Raw genomic sequence first — 17,836 nt, 5'->3', positions numbered from 1 at the left:
TAAGTGGAGACAGAGAAGCATTACCTAAATTGAAGGAAGCTAATCTCTCTATATATAAAAGTGAAATACCACTCAGGCATCATCACAAATTCTCCAGAACCGTAAAGACTACAAACTTGAAATTTGGCACGTATGTTCCTCTTGGCTTCTAGGCGCTCGCTAAGAAAGGATTTTTCGAAATGACCATCGTATCATTAGTATTTCTTATAGTATTATTAACACGTTCTGATGCTAAGGAGTTAGGTGTTCTACTCCCCCTCCCCACCTGAAAAGAACTCTGTTCCAACTGCCACTTGGGCATGGGCGCGGCCAGCCTGTGACTCAGCCGGACTGCGGGCTGGCAGTTTAGACATTCTACTCCCCCTCCCCACCTGAAAACTCTTTGATGCTAGGGAGTATGACTGAGGAAGGGGAGAGATAGGAGAGTCCTCTGTGGGGCAAGCCTGAGGGAGAGATGTGGGGATAGGAGAGGAGAGACTTCTTGTGGGGCAAGCCTGAGGAGAGAAGGGGAGAGAGAAGGCGATCGTGAACACTCATTTATTTTCAAGCTGAAATAAAGCTTGAGCAGGAGGTGAACTAGAAGATCTCCAAGGATCCAACTCTCTTATTCTGTTATTCCTGTTCCTGATCGCCTCCTCCCCCCCCACTCCCTCCTCCCCCCCTGCATTGGTGATGTTACCTAGTTGGGTAATGAAATTTCTGAGACCTCCAAAGTCCTAAGTTCTAAGTCTTCTGTTATTCTGTAATTCTGTGTAGGGTCTCCCGCTTGAGCAGGGGGCTGGACTAGAAGACCTCCAAGGTCCCTTCCAGCTCTGTTAGTCTGTAATTCTGTGTAGGGTCTCCTGCTTGAGCAGGGGGCTGGACTAGAAGACCTCCAAGGTCCCTTCCAACTCTGTTATTCTGTAATTCTGTAAGGGTCTCATTCTTGAGCAGGGGGCTGGACTAGAAGACCTCCATGGTCCCAATTCTGTTATTCTGTAATTCTGTAAGGGTCTCATTCTTGAGCAGGGGGCTGGACTAGAAGACCTCCAAGGTCCCTTCCAACTCTGTTATTCTGTAATTCTGTAAAGGTATCCTTCTTGAGCAGAGGGCTGGACTAGAAGACCTCCAAGATCCCTTCCAACTCTGTTATTCTGTAATTCTGTGTAGGGTCTCCCGCTTGAGCAGGGGGCTGGACTAGAAGACCTCCAAGGTCCCTTCCAGCTCTGTTTTCTGTAATTCTGTGTAGGGTCTCCCGCTTGAGCAGGGGCTGGACTAGAAGACCTCCAAGGTCCCTTCCAGCTCTGTTTTTCTGTAATTCTGTGTAGGGTCTCCTGCTTGAGCAGAGGGCTGGACTAGAAGACCTACAAGGTCCCTTCCAAGTCTTCTGTTATTCTATTAATCTGTAAGGGTCTCCCGCTTGAGCAGGGGGCTAGACTAGAAGACCTCCAAGGTCCCTTCCAACTCTGTAATTCTGTAAGGGTCCCGCGAGCGGGGGCTGGACTAGAAGACCTCCAAGGTCCCTTCCAGCTCTGTTATTCTGTAATTCTGTGTAGGGTCTCCCGCTTGAGCAGGGGGCTGGACTAGAAGACCTCCAAGGTCCCTTCCAAGTCTTCTGTTATTCTGTTAATCAGGAATGATGAGGACAGCAGAAGTAGCTAGATAAAGGAACGAGGCACGCCCCAAAAAGATTCCTTTCAGTGAGGAAAATAATTCTCAAAATATTCGTCATCACCAGCTAGGAATAATCCTAAATCCTCGCTTATTTTTGCTGCTTTCGATGCCCCAAATAGGAGTTTCATTTTACAGCTTAAAATCTTCCTCTTTTTGCAACTCAGCAGAGTTTTCAGGCGAAACGGGAAACAGGCTTAAAAAGTTCCAAATTTGGACAAATCCCATTCCCCCCCCCCCCCCGCATTAGCTTTTTCGGATAAAATTTGCAGCAGGAATTAGAAAAGAGGACACAAATTGGGCTGCAGAGGAAAAAAAACATGGTTGGGTGAGTTAGGATCATGTTTTTTTTCCCCCACATTGTGGCTGGCCGTAAGATATGTTGTCCTCAGCTTACGACGGGTTGCTTAGCAACCGATCAAAATTACAGGTAACCCTCAACAGTTCGTTTAGTGAGCGTCCCAGGTTGCAACGGCACTGAAAAGGGTGACTTACGACCATTTTTCAGACTTACGACCGCTGCAGCATCCCCAGGGTCAGGTGATCAAAATTGAGGCGCTTGTCAACGGACTCGTATTTACGACGGTCGCAATGTCCCGGGGTCACGCCATCCCCTTTTGTAACGAAGCGAAGTCGATGGGGAAGTCAGATTCCCTTAACAACTGCGTTACTAGCTTAACTGCAGTGATTCATTTAACAACAGTGGCAAGAAAGGTCGTAAAATGGGGCAAAACTCAACGCCACAATGGGTCTCCCTTAGCGACCGAAAATTTGAGGGGTCGTAAATTGACCTGTACTTCGGATTTCCAAAACTGACCCAGATTTGAAGCTCCAACATCCATTTCCTTCCCCGCCTCCCAAGGTCACATGACTACATTTGCGTACAGATAGTCCTCGACCTTACGACCGTAATGGAGCTCAACGTTTCTGGCTTCCCCATTGGCCTGGGACCCTGCAACCGTCATAAATAGGAAGCCGTTGCCAAGCATCCAAATTTTTGGTCTTGCGACCACGAGGATACTACAGTGGTCATAAGTGTGGAAAAACTGTCATAAGCCATTTTTTTCAGTGATGTGATAACGTTGAACTGTCACTAAATGAACTCTTGTCAACCGAGGACTATCTGCACTCAATAACCAGTATTTATGATATTTTTGCCACAAGTGGAGTTACTACCGTATTTTTAGCAAAACCGCCCCATAGTAAACCATGGGTTCGCTTAACGACAATGGCACTCACATAACGACTGTGGTTTAGCTTTCTGTGTTTGCTTAATGACCAGCACAATACATGTTGTAAAATCAGGCATGGTCCCATGGTGATCTGCTTTACGGCCATCGTGATTCAGGACCAAAATTGTAGGGCTGAATTATGGTCGTAACTCGAGGACTGCCTGTAAGCAAGACGAGATTGAGTGACAAAATTGTGACCAAGAAGAATCGGGGCACCATGGAAGCCTCCAAAAGTTATGCTGCATTTAGAATTTCAAAATAACTATACATCGCTACTCCGGGCTTCTAAGTTACCCTTGGAGTTATTTTCATAGCGAGGACTAGAAACTTGCCTTTTTTTTAACAGCAGCATTTATTTTTATGTATTGATTCTTTTTTTAAAAAACCATCCATCTCCCACCTCACAGAAGAACTCTAGGCAACATACAAATGAAATATTTAAAAAATTTTTTTTAAAAAAACAGATTTAAAATGTAAAAACAGGCGAAGGAGGTTATGCCGTGTAGGGACGCGATGGCTCAGTGGCTAAGACGCTGAGCTTGTTGATCAGAAATGTCAGCAGTTTGACGGTTCGAATCCCTAGTGCCGTGTAACGGAGTGAGCTCCCATTACTTGTCCCAGCTTCTGCCAACCTAGCAGTTCGAGAAGCATGTAAAAATGCAAGTAGAAAAATAGGAACCACCTTTGGTGGGAAGGGAACAGCGTTCCGTGAGCCTTCGGCATTGAGTCATGCCGGCCACATGACCAGGGAGACGTCTTCAGACAGCGCTGGCTCTTCGGCTTTGAAATGGAGATGTGCACCGCCCCCTGGAGTCGGGAATGACTAGCATATCTGTACAAGGGGAACCTTTAATTTTACTTCAAGGAGGTTAAAAATGAATTAAAAGACGAAGGCTTTCAGGGGCTTAACCAGCCCCGCAGCTTTGAATTTCCATCACGAGGACTAGAAACTTGGTGGTGTTTTTTTTTAAACGACAAGCAGGGGGGGCGGTTCCCCCCCTTCCCCGTAGCGAGCCTTCCTCCCTTCCTCCACCACCCCGTCCCAAAACTCGTTCTTGTACCGTACAAAAGAGAAGACTTCGTCCCTTTTGACAAGATTGCTGGCTGTACGAATTTTATTTTATTTCCTTTTTGTTTTCCCCCTTTCGTTCCCGTCTCCCCGAAAAGGTTTTATGAAAAGGCCCAGCTGCGCAAAAGAGCCGAGCCCGAGTCGTATTTTTAGAGGGAGGCTTTTGAATGGCACCATTGTGCGATTTTTGCTGAGCCAACCGAGCTCCCCGCCTGGGGTTGGGGGGGGGGGGGGAGGTGGTACCGTCACTGCTTTCTCGCCGTCCCGGTTAGACAGTTGCGCGCCTCTGCAGCTGTCTGCAGGAAACGGAGCCGCGACAACTTGGCTCACACAATGGAGGCTTGACTGTCTTTGTCTGCAGACAAACTCAAAACTGCTGGAATCGTTTGCAGAACAGCTGCCCGGCCCACCCCCCAACCCACCCACCCCGATATCCATTCCTGGGGCTGCAGAGAATAGCAATAGCAGTTAGACTTATATACCGCTTCATAGGGCTTTCAGCCCTCTCTAAGCGTCAGCATATTGCCCCCAACAACAATCCGGGTCCTCATTTTACCCACCTCGGAAGGATGGAAGGCTGAGTCAACCCTGAGCCGGTGAGATTTGAACACCGAACTGCAGAACTGCAGCTGAAGTAGCCTGCAGTGCTGCACTCTAACCACTGCGCCACCTCGGCTCGGAGAAGAGCAACAAAGATGACCAAAGGGATCTGGAGGTGAAATCATAGGATGAACCAGAATAACTGAGTCGGAAGGCACCTTAGAGGTCTTCTAGTCCATCCCCCTGCTCAAGCAGGAGAACCCTATATATCAAAGAGAATAGCACAGGGTTAAACTGGGGGGGGGGGGTTTGTTATCTGAGCTCGGTGGTTTTCTTGAAGACATTTTAATACCCAACTAGGTAACATCATCAATGCAGAAGAAGGTGGTGGAGGCGGGGGAGATTCAGGAGCAAGAATAACAGAGTTGGAAGGGGCCTTAGAGGTCTTCTAGTCCACCCCCCTGCTCAAGCAGGAGACCCTATATAAGAGGGCTGAACTGGGGAGGGGGGGGCGTTCCTTGGTGTTCTCTGAGCTCGGTGGTTTTCTTGAAGATGTTTTAATGCCCAACTAGGTAACATCATCAATGCAGAAGCAGGAATAACAGAGTTGGAAGGGGCCTTAGAGGTCTTCTAGTCCATCCCAGTGCTCACGCAGGAGACCCTATATCAGAAGATGGTTGGACTGGGGGGGGGGGGGCGTTCCTTGGTGTTCTCTGAGCTCGGTGGTTTTCTTGAAGATGTTTTAATGCCCAACTAGGTAACATCATCAGTGCAGAAGGGGTGGAGGAGGAGGAGGAAGTTCAGGAGCAGGAATAACAGAGTTGGAAGGGACCTTAGGGGTCTTCTAGTCCATCTCCCTGCTCAAGCAGGAGACCCTATATCAGAAGAGGGTTGAACTGGGAGGGGGAGCGTTCCTTGTGTTCTCTGAGCTTGGTGGTTTTCTTGAAGACGTTTTAATACCCAACTAGGTAACATCATCAATGCAGAAGGGGTGGTGGAGGAGGAGGAGATTCAGGAACAGGAATAACAGAGTTAGAAGGGACCTTAGAGGTCATCTAGTCTGACAACCCTCCTGCTCAAGAGGGAGACCCTCCACCATTTCAGACAAATGACTATCTCTTCTTAAAAACCTCCAGTGACAGGCCACCCACAACTTCTGGCGGCAACATCTGTTCCACTGATTCATTGTCCTCACTATTAGAAAGTTTTTCCTTAGTTCCAGGTTCCTTCTCTCCTTCATTAGTTCCCATCCATTGCTTCTCGTCCTGCCTTCAGGGGCGTTGGAGAACCAAACCACAGGATAACAAGAGTTGGAAGGGACTGGAGGTCTTCTAGTCTGACCCCCTGCTCAAGCAGGAGAACCTTGTACCATTTCAGACAAGTGGTGGCCCTGCCTTCTTTTCTCAATTCAGTTGAACGATTGAGGGAGTTTGGCATGTCTAGCCTAGAGAAAAGAAAGACCAGGGGTCAGATGATAGCCGCATTCCAGCATTTGAGGGGCTGCCCCAAAGAAGAGGGAGTCAAGCTATTCTCCAAGGCACCCGAGGGGTAGAACAAGAAGCAATGGGTGGAAACTAATCAAGGAGAGAAGCAACTTAGAACTGAGGAGACATTTCCTGACAGTGAGAATATTCCTAACACAAGGCATGGTGGGAAGTGTGCCTAGGTGAGCAAACACAAACACACACACACACACACCACACACACACACGGTCCCCATTCGAAAGCAAGCTCACTTAGCGGGAAGGTGGCAGAATTAGAATTGCAGTCCCTCCAGATTTACGCCTCTTTTTTAGCCATATGTTGTTTATCCATTTGCCCACTAAGAAAACGTGGATTCTACCAAGGGTAGACAGATTGAAGCTGGTTGGTTAAGATCTTAATTTAAAAGGAGCGAGGAGAGAACTTGCATTATATTTGAGGACCAGCTGAGTACTCGGGCTTTGCAACAAAACTATGTGATCGGGAATGCAGGAGACATCCGGTTCACTCCGGTTTGATCCGTTCGCTCAGTGGTTGCTCGGTGATTGAAACACAGAGGTGTAGACATTGTGATGAGGTACCGACATTTAGTACTGTAAGGAGCCTAGACAACTCCTGAGTGAAGGAGTGTTCACAATCCGTTGGCTCAGTGGTGGTCGGTGATTGAAACACATAAGGGAATATCGCTCCCGCGCCTTGAGTCCGGAAGCCGTTCCATAGATGGAAGGCGTAGACATTTTGGTGAGGTACTGATGTTTAGTACTGTAAGGAGCTCCAGACTGCTCCTGAGTGAAGGAGTGGAGCGTCAGCCAGTTTGAACTGAGGTAACAGAATGTGAGGCAACTGGCAGTTGGAACAGAGTTCTTTTCAGGTGGGGAGGGGGAGTAGAACATCTAACTCTTTAGCATCAGAGCATGTGAATTACTGTATAAGAAATACTAATGATCTGACGGTCATTTCGATAATCCTTTCTTAGCGAGTACCTAGAAGCCAAGAGGAACATAAGTTTGTAGGCTTTACGGTTCTGGAGATTTCGTGATGAGTGAGTGGTACTTGGCATTTAGATAGATGATAGATAGATAATAGATAGATGATAGATAGATAGATATATAGATAGATGATAGTAGATAGATAGATAGATAGATAGATAGATAGAGTATTTGAATTTAATTGAATTTATTAGGTTTCTATGCCGCCAAATCCCGAAGGACTCCGGGCGGCTTACAGAATAAAAAGAAATTAAAAGAACTTAAAAACAATAGGACACACAAAGTTAAAAAGAACGCAGATAGATAGATAGGTAGATAGATAGATAGATATAGATGAAGATAGATAGATAGATAATAGATAGATAGATAGATAGCTAGATAGATAGATAGATAGATAGATAGATAGATATGATAGACAGATAGATAGATAGATAGATAGATGATAGATAGATAAATAGAGAGAGAGATGATAGATAGATAGATAGATAGATAGATAGATAGATAGATAGAAGATGATAGATAGATAGATATAGATGATAGATACATAGATAGATAGATAGTATGATAGACAGATAGATAGATAGATGATAGATAGATAATAGAGAGAGAGATGATAGATGATAGATAGATGATAGATAGATAGATAGATAGATAGATAGATAGATAGATAGATAGATAGAGAGAGAGATGATAGATAGATAGATAGATAGATAGATAGATAGATAGATAGATAGATAGATAGATAGAGATAGATAGATAGATAGATAGATAGATAGATATAGATGATAGATAGATAGATAGATATAGATTGATTGATTGATAGATATAGATGATAGATAGATAGATAGATACATAGATACATAGATAGATAGATAGATAGATAGATAGATAGATAGATAGATATAGATAGATAGATAGATAGATATGGAAGATAGATAGATAGATAGATAGATAGATAGATAGATAGATAGATGATAGATAGATAGATAGATAGATAGATAGATAGATAGATAGATAGATAGATAGATAGATAGATAGATAGAGATGGATGATAGATAGATAGATAGATAGATAGATAGATAGATAGATAGTAGATATAGATTGATTGATTGATAGATAGATAGATAGATAGATAGATAGATAGATAGATAGATAGATAGATAGATAGATACATAGATACATAGATACATAGATAGATAGATAGATAGATAGATAGATGATAGATAGATAGATAGATAGATAGATAGATATAGATAGATAGATGATAGATAGATAGATAGATAGATAGATAGATAGATAGATAGATGATAGATAGATAGATAGATAGATAGATAGATAGATGATAGATGATAGATAGATAGATAGATAGATAGATATGATAGATAGATAGATAGATATAGATGATAGATAGATAGATAGATAGATAGATAGATATAGATGATTGATTAGGCAGATTGATGATAGATCAAAGATAGATAGATGATAGATAGATAGATAGATAGATAGATAGATAGATAGATAGATAGATAGATAGATAGATAGATACATAGATACATAGATACATAGATACATAGATACATAGATACATAGATACATAGATGATTGATTGATAGATAGATGATAGATAGATAGATAGATAGATAGATAGATAGATAGATAGATAGATAGATGATAGATAATGATAGATAGATAGAGAGAGAGAGATGATAGATAGATAGATAGATAGATAGATAGATAGATAGAGAATAGATAGATAGATAGATAGATAGATAGATAGATAGATATAGATGATAGATAGATAGATAGATATAGATGATTGATTGATTGATTGATAGATATAGATGATAGATAGATAGATAGATACATAGATACATAGATAGATAGATGATAGATAGATAGATAGATAGATAGATATAGATAGATAGTAGATAGATAGATAGATAGATGATGATAGATAGATAGATAGATGATAGATAGATAGATAGATAGATAGATAGATAGAAGATAGATAGATAGATAGATGATAGATAGATAGATAGATGATATAGATGATAGATAGATAGATAGATAGATAGATAGATAGATAGATATAGATTGATTGATGATAGATAGATTAGATGATAGATAGATAGATAGATAGATAGATAGATAGATAGATGATAGATAGATAGATACATAGATAGATAGATAGATAGATGATAGATAGATAGATAGATGATAGATAGATAGATAGATAGATAGATAGATAGATAGATGATAGATAGATAGATAGATAGATAGATGATAGATAGATAGATGATAGATAGATAGATAGATAGATAGATGATAGATAGATATAGATAGATAGATAGATAGATAGATAGATCGGTAGCTAGGTAGATATAGATGATAGATAGATAGATAGATAGATAGATAGATAGATAGATAGATAGATAGATAGATAGATAGATAGATAGATAGATAGATAGATAGATAGATAGATAGATAGATAGATACATAGATACATAGATACATAGATACATAGATACATAGATACATAGATACATAGATGATAGATAGATAGATAGATAGATATAGATAGAGAGATAGATAGATAGATAGATAGATAGCTAGATAGATAGATAGATAGATAGATAGATAGATAGATAGATGAGAGAGAGAGGAGAGAGAGAGAGAGAGATTTAAAGCAGTGTTTCTCAACCTTAGCCATTTTAAGATGGCAGGACTACAACTCCCAGAATTCACAACACTTTGCTTGTGTTTCTGAGATTGGTTGCTTAGGTTGTTTTCTTGCAGATGTTCATGACCCAACTAGGAACATCATCAGTGCTAGAAGGGAGGGAGGTTTGCAGAGAAGGAGAAAGAGAAGGGAGAGAGGAGGAAGAAGAGGAGGAGGAGGTGGATAGACACAGATGACAAATCTCCTTCTAGCACTGATAATGTACCTAGTTGGGTAACGAAACATCTGCAAGAAAACAACCAGGTTCACAAAGAGCCTCAAGGACCCCACAGTGCTCCTCCTCACCACAAACCCCATTCCCTGTAGCACTGATGATGTTACCTGGTTGGGTAATGAAACGTCTGCAAGGAAACAACCAAGCTCAGAGAGTTTGAAGGACCCCCACAGTCCTTCTCCAAGTGTGGTAAGACCACATTTGGAATATTCCATCCAATTTTGGTTGCCATAGTACAAAAAGATGTGGAGACTCTGGAAAGAGTGCAGAGAAGCGCAAGGAACAGGATTAGGGGACTGGAGGCTAAAACATATGAAGAACGGTTGCAGGAACTGGGTGTGTCTAGTTAATAGAAAGAAGGACCAGGGAGACATGATAGCAGTCTCCTATATCTCAGAGGTTACCACAAAGAAGAGGGAGTCAAGCTATTCTCCAAAGCATCTGAAGGCAGGAAAAGAAGCAATGGGGGGAAACTAATCAAGGAGAGAAGCAACTTAGAACTGAGGAGAAATTCCTGACAGTGAGAACAATTATTTTTTTTATTTTTTTTATTTTATTTTATCAATTTCATATATACATTCACAATTATATGATCTCATAACTGTTATAATAATATGTATTTATAACATCCCATAGATCCATCTTATCTTACAACGGTCCTACTTCTTCTTCCCTCCCTCTTTCCTTCCCTCGTTTCTTCTCTCCTACTCCCCTTCCTTCCCTCCCTCCTTCCCCTCCCTCCTTCTCTCCTCCCTCCTTCCTTCCTTCCTCTTCTTTTCTCCTTCTCTCCTCCTTCCTTTCCCCTTCCTTTCCTCCTTCCTTCCCGCTTCCTTCCTTACATTCCCTCCTTCCTTCCTCCTTTCTTCTCTCCTTCTTCTTCCTTCCCTCCTTCCTTCCATCCTTAGAACAATTAACCAGTGGAACAACTTGCCTCCAGAAGTTGTGAATGCTCCAACACTGGAAGTTTTTAAGAAGAGATTGGACAACCATTTATCTAAAACTGTATAGGGTTTCCTGCTTGAGCAGGGGGTTGGACTAGAAGACCTCCAAGGTCCTTTCCAACTTTGTTGTTCTGTTATTCCTGTTCCTCCTTCCCTTCTCTCCCACTCCCTTCTAGCTGAGGATATTACCTAGTTGGGTCATGGAAGGTCTGCAAGAAAACCACCAAGCTCAGAGAGCACCAGGGATCCCCACAGTTCTCCCCTCTTCTTCCTCCTCCTCCTCTCTCTAAACCCACTCCCTTCTAGCACTGATGATATTATCTAGTTGGGTCATGAAACGTTTGCAAGAAAACCACCAAACTCAGAGAGCACCCAGAACCACCTCAGTTCAACCCGAGTAATTCCTTCTATCAGAATCCATCCTATTATTTAAAGAAAAATAATAAAGAATGTCTCTTTTTCTCTTCCCATCCCTTCCCCCCTCCACTTCCCTCCCTTTCCCGCGGCTGCCCCGCTTAGGACACCGATCCCAACAACGTGGCCTACGCAGACCTAAACTTCGAAAAGGTAGTCCAGAAGAGACCCGTCCCGGGGGTGGAAAGCCCCCTGCAGTCGGAGTACGCCACCCTCAGGCGGTGCAGCAGCCTTTGCCCAATGACGACAACGTAACCTACGCGGACTTGGATATGGTCCAGCTGAACAAAGCGCCGAAACGGCCGGCGCCGAAGGCCGAGGAAGCCAGTTCGGAGTACGCCAGCGTCCAGGTGCAGAATAAGTGACGGAGAGAGAGGAGGCAGCCAGCTTAGGCGCTCCAAGGATCTCTGAACCAAGCGGGTTGGGGGCATCTTCTGCTAGGGCTCGGACTCTCGGTGTCGTGCTCCTCCCAGGTCTCGGCGGGAATCCCTTGGAAACTGTTTGGTGCTACTCAACGGCTGCGTCCTGGTTTCTGTGCGTTTCATTTGGAGCGTCTTCTTTCCCTGCTCGCCCGAGTGGACGGAAGGCTCACGACGGATCTAACACGGCTTTTCTCACCCGAGCACCCACTCTCTCTTCCTCATACGTCAACCACACGCCCCCCCCCCATACACACACCCCACCTCGCCCAAGGACAAACAGACCACGAGAGGCCGGTGTGTGGGTGCAGGCTGGTTGCCGTGTCTGGCTCTTCCCTTGATGGAAGCTCTCCTCGTTGGCCGTGGAGGTCCCCAAGCTGCTGAGATGCCACCTTGAGATTCCTCCCTCCGTTCGGTGGGCCCAGCTCACCCCTAAAACTGAAACCAACTTCTGGGTTGGGCCCTGTGGTTTCCTTCCGGGTCAGGAGGAGGAGACGACGACGGCTTCCCCGTGTCGTGCAAGAGGAAGTCCTCCATTTTTGGCCAAGATGGTGTCTACTTTCACTTTCTTTTACTCTAACCCGCAGATACTTCCGCGGTTTCTCCTTTGAGGAGACGTGCCTCTTCAGCTGAGTTAGCTTCTGTCAGGCTTTTGCTGGCAGGCCCAATCCGTAGAAAAAGCAGCGTCCATCTCTTCTTCTTCTTTTTCTTCTTCTTTTTTTAAATCAGCACTTCTTCCTTAAGGACTTCTCGTTGGGGGAGGCGACAGACCACGTGATGCAGCCTCGGTGGTCACTTGGGCCTTAGGAAATTAGGAACCTCACTGGACACTCGCTTGGGTTCCTGACCCATCCACGATCTCCGTTACTAGCCTTCTCCCGTAGTAAGCTAAGAGTAGCTCCTTAACGGTAAGATCTGTGCGTGCGTGCGTGTGTTTTTGTGGGTGGGTGGGTGTGTTTCGGAAAGGTGGCCCACCCTTCTCTTTCCACCGTCCTCTTGGAAAAGGCCACTGCCTCCAAGAAGATAGGTTCTACAGCAGAGGTCTCCAAGCGTGGCCACTTTTGAGACTGTGGACTTCAACTCCCAGAATTCCCCACCATCTCGCGGTCTTAAAACTTCATTTGAAAGGAGCGGGGGAGAGAAACGGCATGATAGTTGAGGATTAAACCCGGAGATTTAAACCAGAGCGTGGCTGCTGGGGAATTCTGGGAGTTGAAGTCCACCTGTCTTAAAATGTGGACCAACCTTGGTCTACAGCATCCCTATGTCTTCTCTGTAGCCCCACCGTAGACCTTCCCTCAGAATTCATCCGGTGGGGTGTTGAGAAGGACAACGGTTGACTTGATAACAAGGATGAGGCCTTTGGGAGGAGGGGGCTGTTGGTTGGGGGTCTTCTTGATCTCCTCCAAATGGCTAGTTTCGGGAAACATCCCAGAGGAACTCCACGTGGCTTGGCCGGATGTCTCTTTAGGAGGCCCCAACCCATCCCCTTCTTCTCTTCTGACCCTCAGATCTGTGGGAGCTGATGTTTCTTTCCCCCGTCTTCTTTAAGTCACTCATTATTTAATTTTTCAATTCTGGAAGTGCAGTTTGAATCAGAGTGAGGGAAGGAGAAGACAGTCCCTAAAAAATGGAGGTCCGTTTTGCCACCTTACGGGTTAGGCAGGGGGTGGTGCCTCACGAGATGCTGCTGCACTGCCGACGGTGACTGTTCCACATTATACCGTGTACTCCTTTTACGACTAAAACAAAAAAATACCAATATTTGTGTACGTTCTTTGTAAGTGAGTGTAGTACTGTGTACTTAGCACTAGTGTGAAAAGAGAAAATAAGGGGAAGGGCCTGAGCGTTGGGGAAGAAGAGAAGAAGTCCAAGGTCAAAGGTTGGGCCTTCCCAGGCCTGAGGCCCTCCAGATGTGAGGATGGGAGCTGTAGCCCCAACTTCTTGAGAAGTTGCCCAGCTGGGGGAAGGCTTCTCTGACCTCCACAACCAACTCTCTGTGGCTCCTGCTACCAGTAACCAAAATTCTTCTTGATGGTCCTTCTTGTTTTTATACCTCCTGACTATAATGTTTAGGGCTAACTGGCAATTTTTGGTGGACATGGAAGGATGGAGGGAAGCAGAAGGGATGTCTTCCAACATGCCCGGTGTCCATCGTGCAACCAATGTCCATCTGAGCACCCAGAAGATCTCAAGAGGTTCCAGGAAGGGAAAATGGGACCACCGTGAGGGATCTGGGATTACTTCCAAAGCAGAAGATCCCTCACCTTCTTCCCCCTGTCCCTCTCTGCTTCGGCTGGCTCTCCATCAAAGTTAGGAAGGGCATCTTCATCTGGGACAGCCTCTTTTCACCACGTAGCTCATGTCAAGTCACATCTCAAGAGCCCTGGAGTTGACCCTCCCTTGGGGGTTCACCAGGGGTAGGCAAGTGGGGAAGGGGATTTGGGGTCCAGATACTGCGAAGTCCTTGCTTTTCTTAAAACACTGACGGGAGAGTCGTATCTGCATTAAGGATCTCAAAGGGGAGATGTGAGAATGGAATTCGGGAATCTGGGCCACATGGACCTTTTTAGGTTGCAAAGACCAAGTTAGGTGAGAACTTAAGGGCCCTCCAGACCTTGAGGAACTACATCTCCCAGGAGGTCTCCTTCTCGCGTTGTAGTTCTGCAACATCTGAAGGCCTCCATTCCTCCATCCCTGTTGGGAAGGACAAAATGATGGAACGTCCTTTGGGAAGGACAAGGGTTGGCAGGTCCCTCAAAGCCAATGTAGATGTTTCCTTCGGGCAAGCTACTGAGCTTGGCTCTTTCGTTCCAACCTCCCCTTCTCTATCTGTCTCATCCAGCTCAGCTCTGAATTCTCACTCCCCCGGTGCTGTGCCACAACTGGAGTGGGGGACAAAGCCAGTTGCGATGCTTGTAGGCTCATGGACACCACGGAGGAGGAGGTCGGTGGCCCTTTGGGGTTGACGTCGCTGGTGCCATTTGGAACTGACATACCAGCATGGCGGAGATCTCACACCGCTGTTTGCCTGCTTTAAATTACAAGTGCTCCCGTAGTGACAACGATTGTCCAATCTTCCGCAAAGCCAGGGAATGGGGAAGTGATTAGTGATTGTGTAGAGCAGGGATGTCCAACGTTGGGGACTTCAAACGATTTGTGGACTTCAGCTCCCAGAATTCCAACCGTCCGGCAGCTGAATTCTGGGAGCTGAAGTCCACAAGCCTTAAAGTATGGCCGTCTGAGGAATTCTGGGACTTGAAGTCCACGAGTCTTAAAAAGTTGTCCAGGCTGCACATCCCCGACGTAGAATAACCCTTCACCCACCTGCCTTGGATTTCAGTTCCCAGAATTCCACCCTCCACAGCTAAAGGGATTATGGGAAACGAAGTCCAAACGACGGCGAGCGTCCCACTCCGATTGTGAAGTTGCCTCAGTGCTTGGCCTCAGTTTTGCAGGAAGGATAATGGAACGAAGGCCAGGGAGGGGAGGGAGGGAGGCGTTAGTGGAGTCGTTGGGATATATTTGTCGTGGATCAGAAAAGTACTTGTTTGTATGAATTTGCACCTTAATAATTATATTTTCCTGTTTGTTTCGGTTTCGGTTTCTTCTTTTTTTTTTCGCTTGCAAGATATTTTTGTAATAAAAGGTTCTGCATCATCCATCAGATTTGGTGTGAGTGATCCATGGCTGAGCGGGATTTAAAGGCCTCTGGCGGGTCCCCGAGTTACGACCACAACTGAGCCTCCAATTCAGGCAGCTGTGAAGTGGATATGGCTCCGTTTTTACGACCTTCCTTGCCGCAGTCGTTAAGTGAATCGCTGCGGCTGTTAAGTCAGTCACCCGGTTGTTCGGTGAATCTGGCTTCCACACTGCTTGTCCGGCGGTCGCAAAAGGGGCATCACATATGACCCCGGGAGACTGCAACCGGCATAAATATGAGTCGGTTGCCAAGGATCTGAATTTTGATCTTGTCACCATGGAGATGATGCGACTGTCCTAAGTGTTAAAAACAACAGTCTTAGTGCTTTTTTTCGATGCTATTATAACTTTGGACAGTCACTAAATAGTGGTTAATACCACTTATGGTTCCACCACAAAAACCGCCTCGACTAAACCGCGCCTGACTGAACCCGCGTCGCTGACTCATCACATGGGCGACAACAGCGCGAGACAGAAGCACGATGTAAACCCTAAACCTAAAATCCTAACACCTAAACCTAACCCTAAAACCTAACCCTAAACCTAACCCTTAACCTAACCCTAACCTAACCCTTAACCTAACCCTAACCTAATCCTAACCCTTAACCTACCCTAAGCTAACCCTAAACCTAACCCTTACCTTAAGTTGAATCGGCTTGCTTTCAAAGCACTATTTAACGCGCCCTTTTCTTCTCCGCGCTGGCTGTTGTCGCCCTGTTGATGACATCAGCGACGCGGTTTAATCGGCGCGGTTTAAATCGAGGCGCGGTTTTGACGGGTCACGCCACTTTATAATGACTTGGTAAAGCCACACTTGGAATCCTGCATTCAGTTTGGGTCGCCACGATGTTAGAAAAGATGTGGAGACTCTGGAAAGAGTGCAGAGAAGAGCAACAAAGATGATTAGTGGACTGGAGGCTGAAACATATGAAGAACGGTTGCAGGAACTGGGTATGTCTAGTTGAATGAAAAGAGGACCAGGGGAGACATGATAGGATTAGAAGAGAACAGAAGAGAAACAGAGTAGAAAATATAGAATGGAATCGAATAAATAGAATAGAATTCTTTTATTGGCTAAGCGGACACACAAGGAATTTGTCTTGGTACAGATGCTCTCAGTGTACATAAAAAGACAAGATACATTCATTAAGAATCATAAGGTTGCAACACTTAATGATAGTCATAGGGTGCAAATGAGCAATCAGGAAACAATCATATCAATAACTCTTAAGGAAAAAGCAACAAGTTACAGTCCTGCAGTCATAAGTGGGAGGAGATTGGGGATAGGAACGATGAAAGACTACTAGTAAGGCAGCCTTAGTGAATAATTTGACAGTGATAGCAGTCTTCCAATATCTCAGGGGCTGCCACAAAGAAGAGGGAGTCAAACTATTCTCCAAGGCACCTGAGGGTAGAACAAGAAGCAATGGTGGAAACTAATCAAGGAGAGAAGCAACTTAGAACTAAGGAGAAATTTCCTACAGTGAGAACAATCAATCAGTGGAACAGAAGTTGCCTCCAGAAGTTGTGAATGCCCCAACACTGGAAGTCTTCAAGAAGATGTTGGATAGCCATTTGTCTGAATGTGTAAGGTTTCCTGACTAAGCATGAGGTTGACTAGAAGACCTCCAAGTCCTTCCAACTCTGTTATTCTACTCTATACCCTACCCTACCCTACCCTAACCCTACTCTACTCTACTCTACTCTATTCTATTCTATTCTATTCTATTCTAAATGAACTATAGTAATTCGAGGACTATCAGTGCGCATTTCCGGCCGGAATAACAAATCTTTCTGCTCCATTGCAAGGAGAAAAGTAGAACTTGAAAGAAAGTCCGATCTCAATCGGCCACCCAATATTTGAGCACAGCGATGCAAAATAGGAAAATAGCTTGCGTTTGCACAAAAAAAAAAAAGGCATATATTTCACGCTGGCACAAACCAGTAATTATCGGGGGGGGAAAAAACACAAGGCAATCTACAATTACCCAGAAGTGCTCCGCTGAATGGGAAGTCCAATCCTAGCTTATTCGCCATTCTGAAGGAGAACAATAATTCTAATTATTATTGTTTGGACTTCAGCTCCAGATGTTTATCTCTCGGCTAGGAGCCACGGGACGATGGGGGAAAGGGGGCTAGCGGTTCTTTATTTCCCACACACCCATCTTGAAGAAGAAGAAGAAGAAAAAAAATATTGTGATTTTTTCTCCCCCCCCCCCCCCCCGAGTTGCGTCTCCCAAAACTCTGCACGTAAGCAAAAAACAGCTTTCTGTAATTTGGGATTGCATCTGTTCGCATAATCATCGGCCTATGAATTGATTTTGCACTCCGGGTTATTTTCCCCGATCTCACAATGCGCACAATGCCAGCTTGGGTGTATGTATTTCGCAAAACAGCTCTCGGGAAGTTTTGCGACTGTTGATCGCACAACCGATGAGGCCCAT

General features: G+C 44.9%; 1 protein-coding gene across 1 annotated transcript in view; it reads left to right on the top strand.

Moving 5' to 3' along the window:
- Positions 1 to 12,196, top strand: part of LOC116509480 (tyrosine-protein phosphatase non-receptor type substrate 1-like) — a 33,955-nt gene extending 21,759 nt beyond the window's left edge. Inside the window, 2 exon segments of the mRNA XM_032218631.1 lie at positions 11,377 to 11,482; positions 11,485 to 12,196. Of these exon segments, the coding sequence (XP_032074522.1) occupies positions 11,377 to 11,482; positions 11,485 to 11,636 (258 nt within the window). The 3' untranslated portion in view covers positions 11,637 to 12,196.
- Positions 12,197 to 17,836: the final 5,640 nt, after the last annotated feature.

The sequence above is a fragment of the Thamnophis elegans genome, chromosome 5 (genome assembly GCF_009769535.1).
Source record: "Thamnophis elegans isolate rThaEle1 chromosome 5, rThaEle1.pri, whole genome shotgun sequence".
NCBI lineage: Eukaryota > Metazoa > Chordata > Lepidosauria > Squamata > Colubridae > Thamnophis > Thamnophis elegans.
The sequence above is the reverse complement of the archived record's forward strand: the minus strand, read 5'-3'. Positions and strand labels throughout refer to the sequence as shown.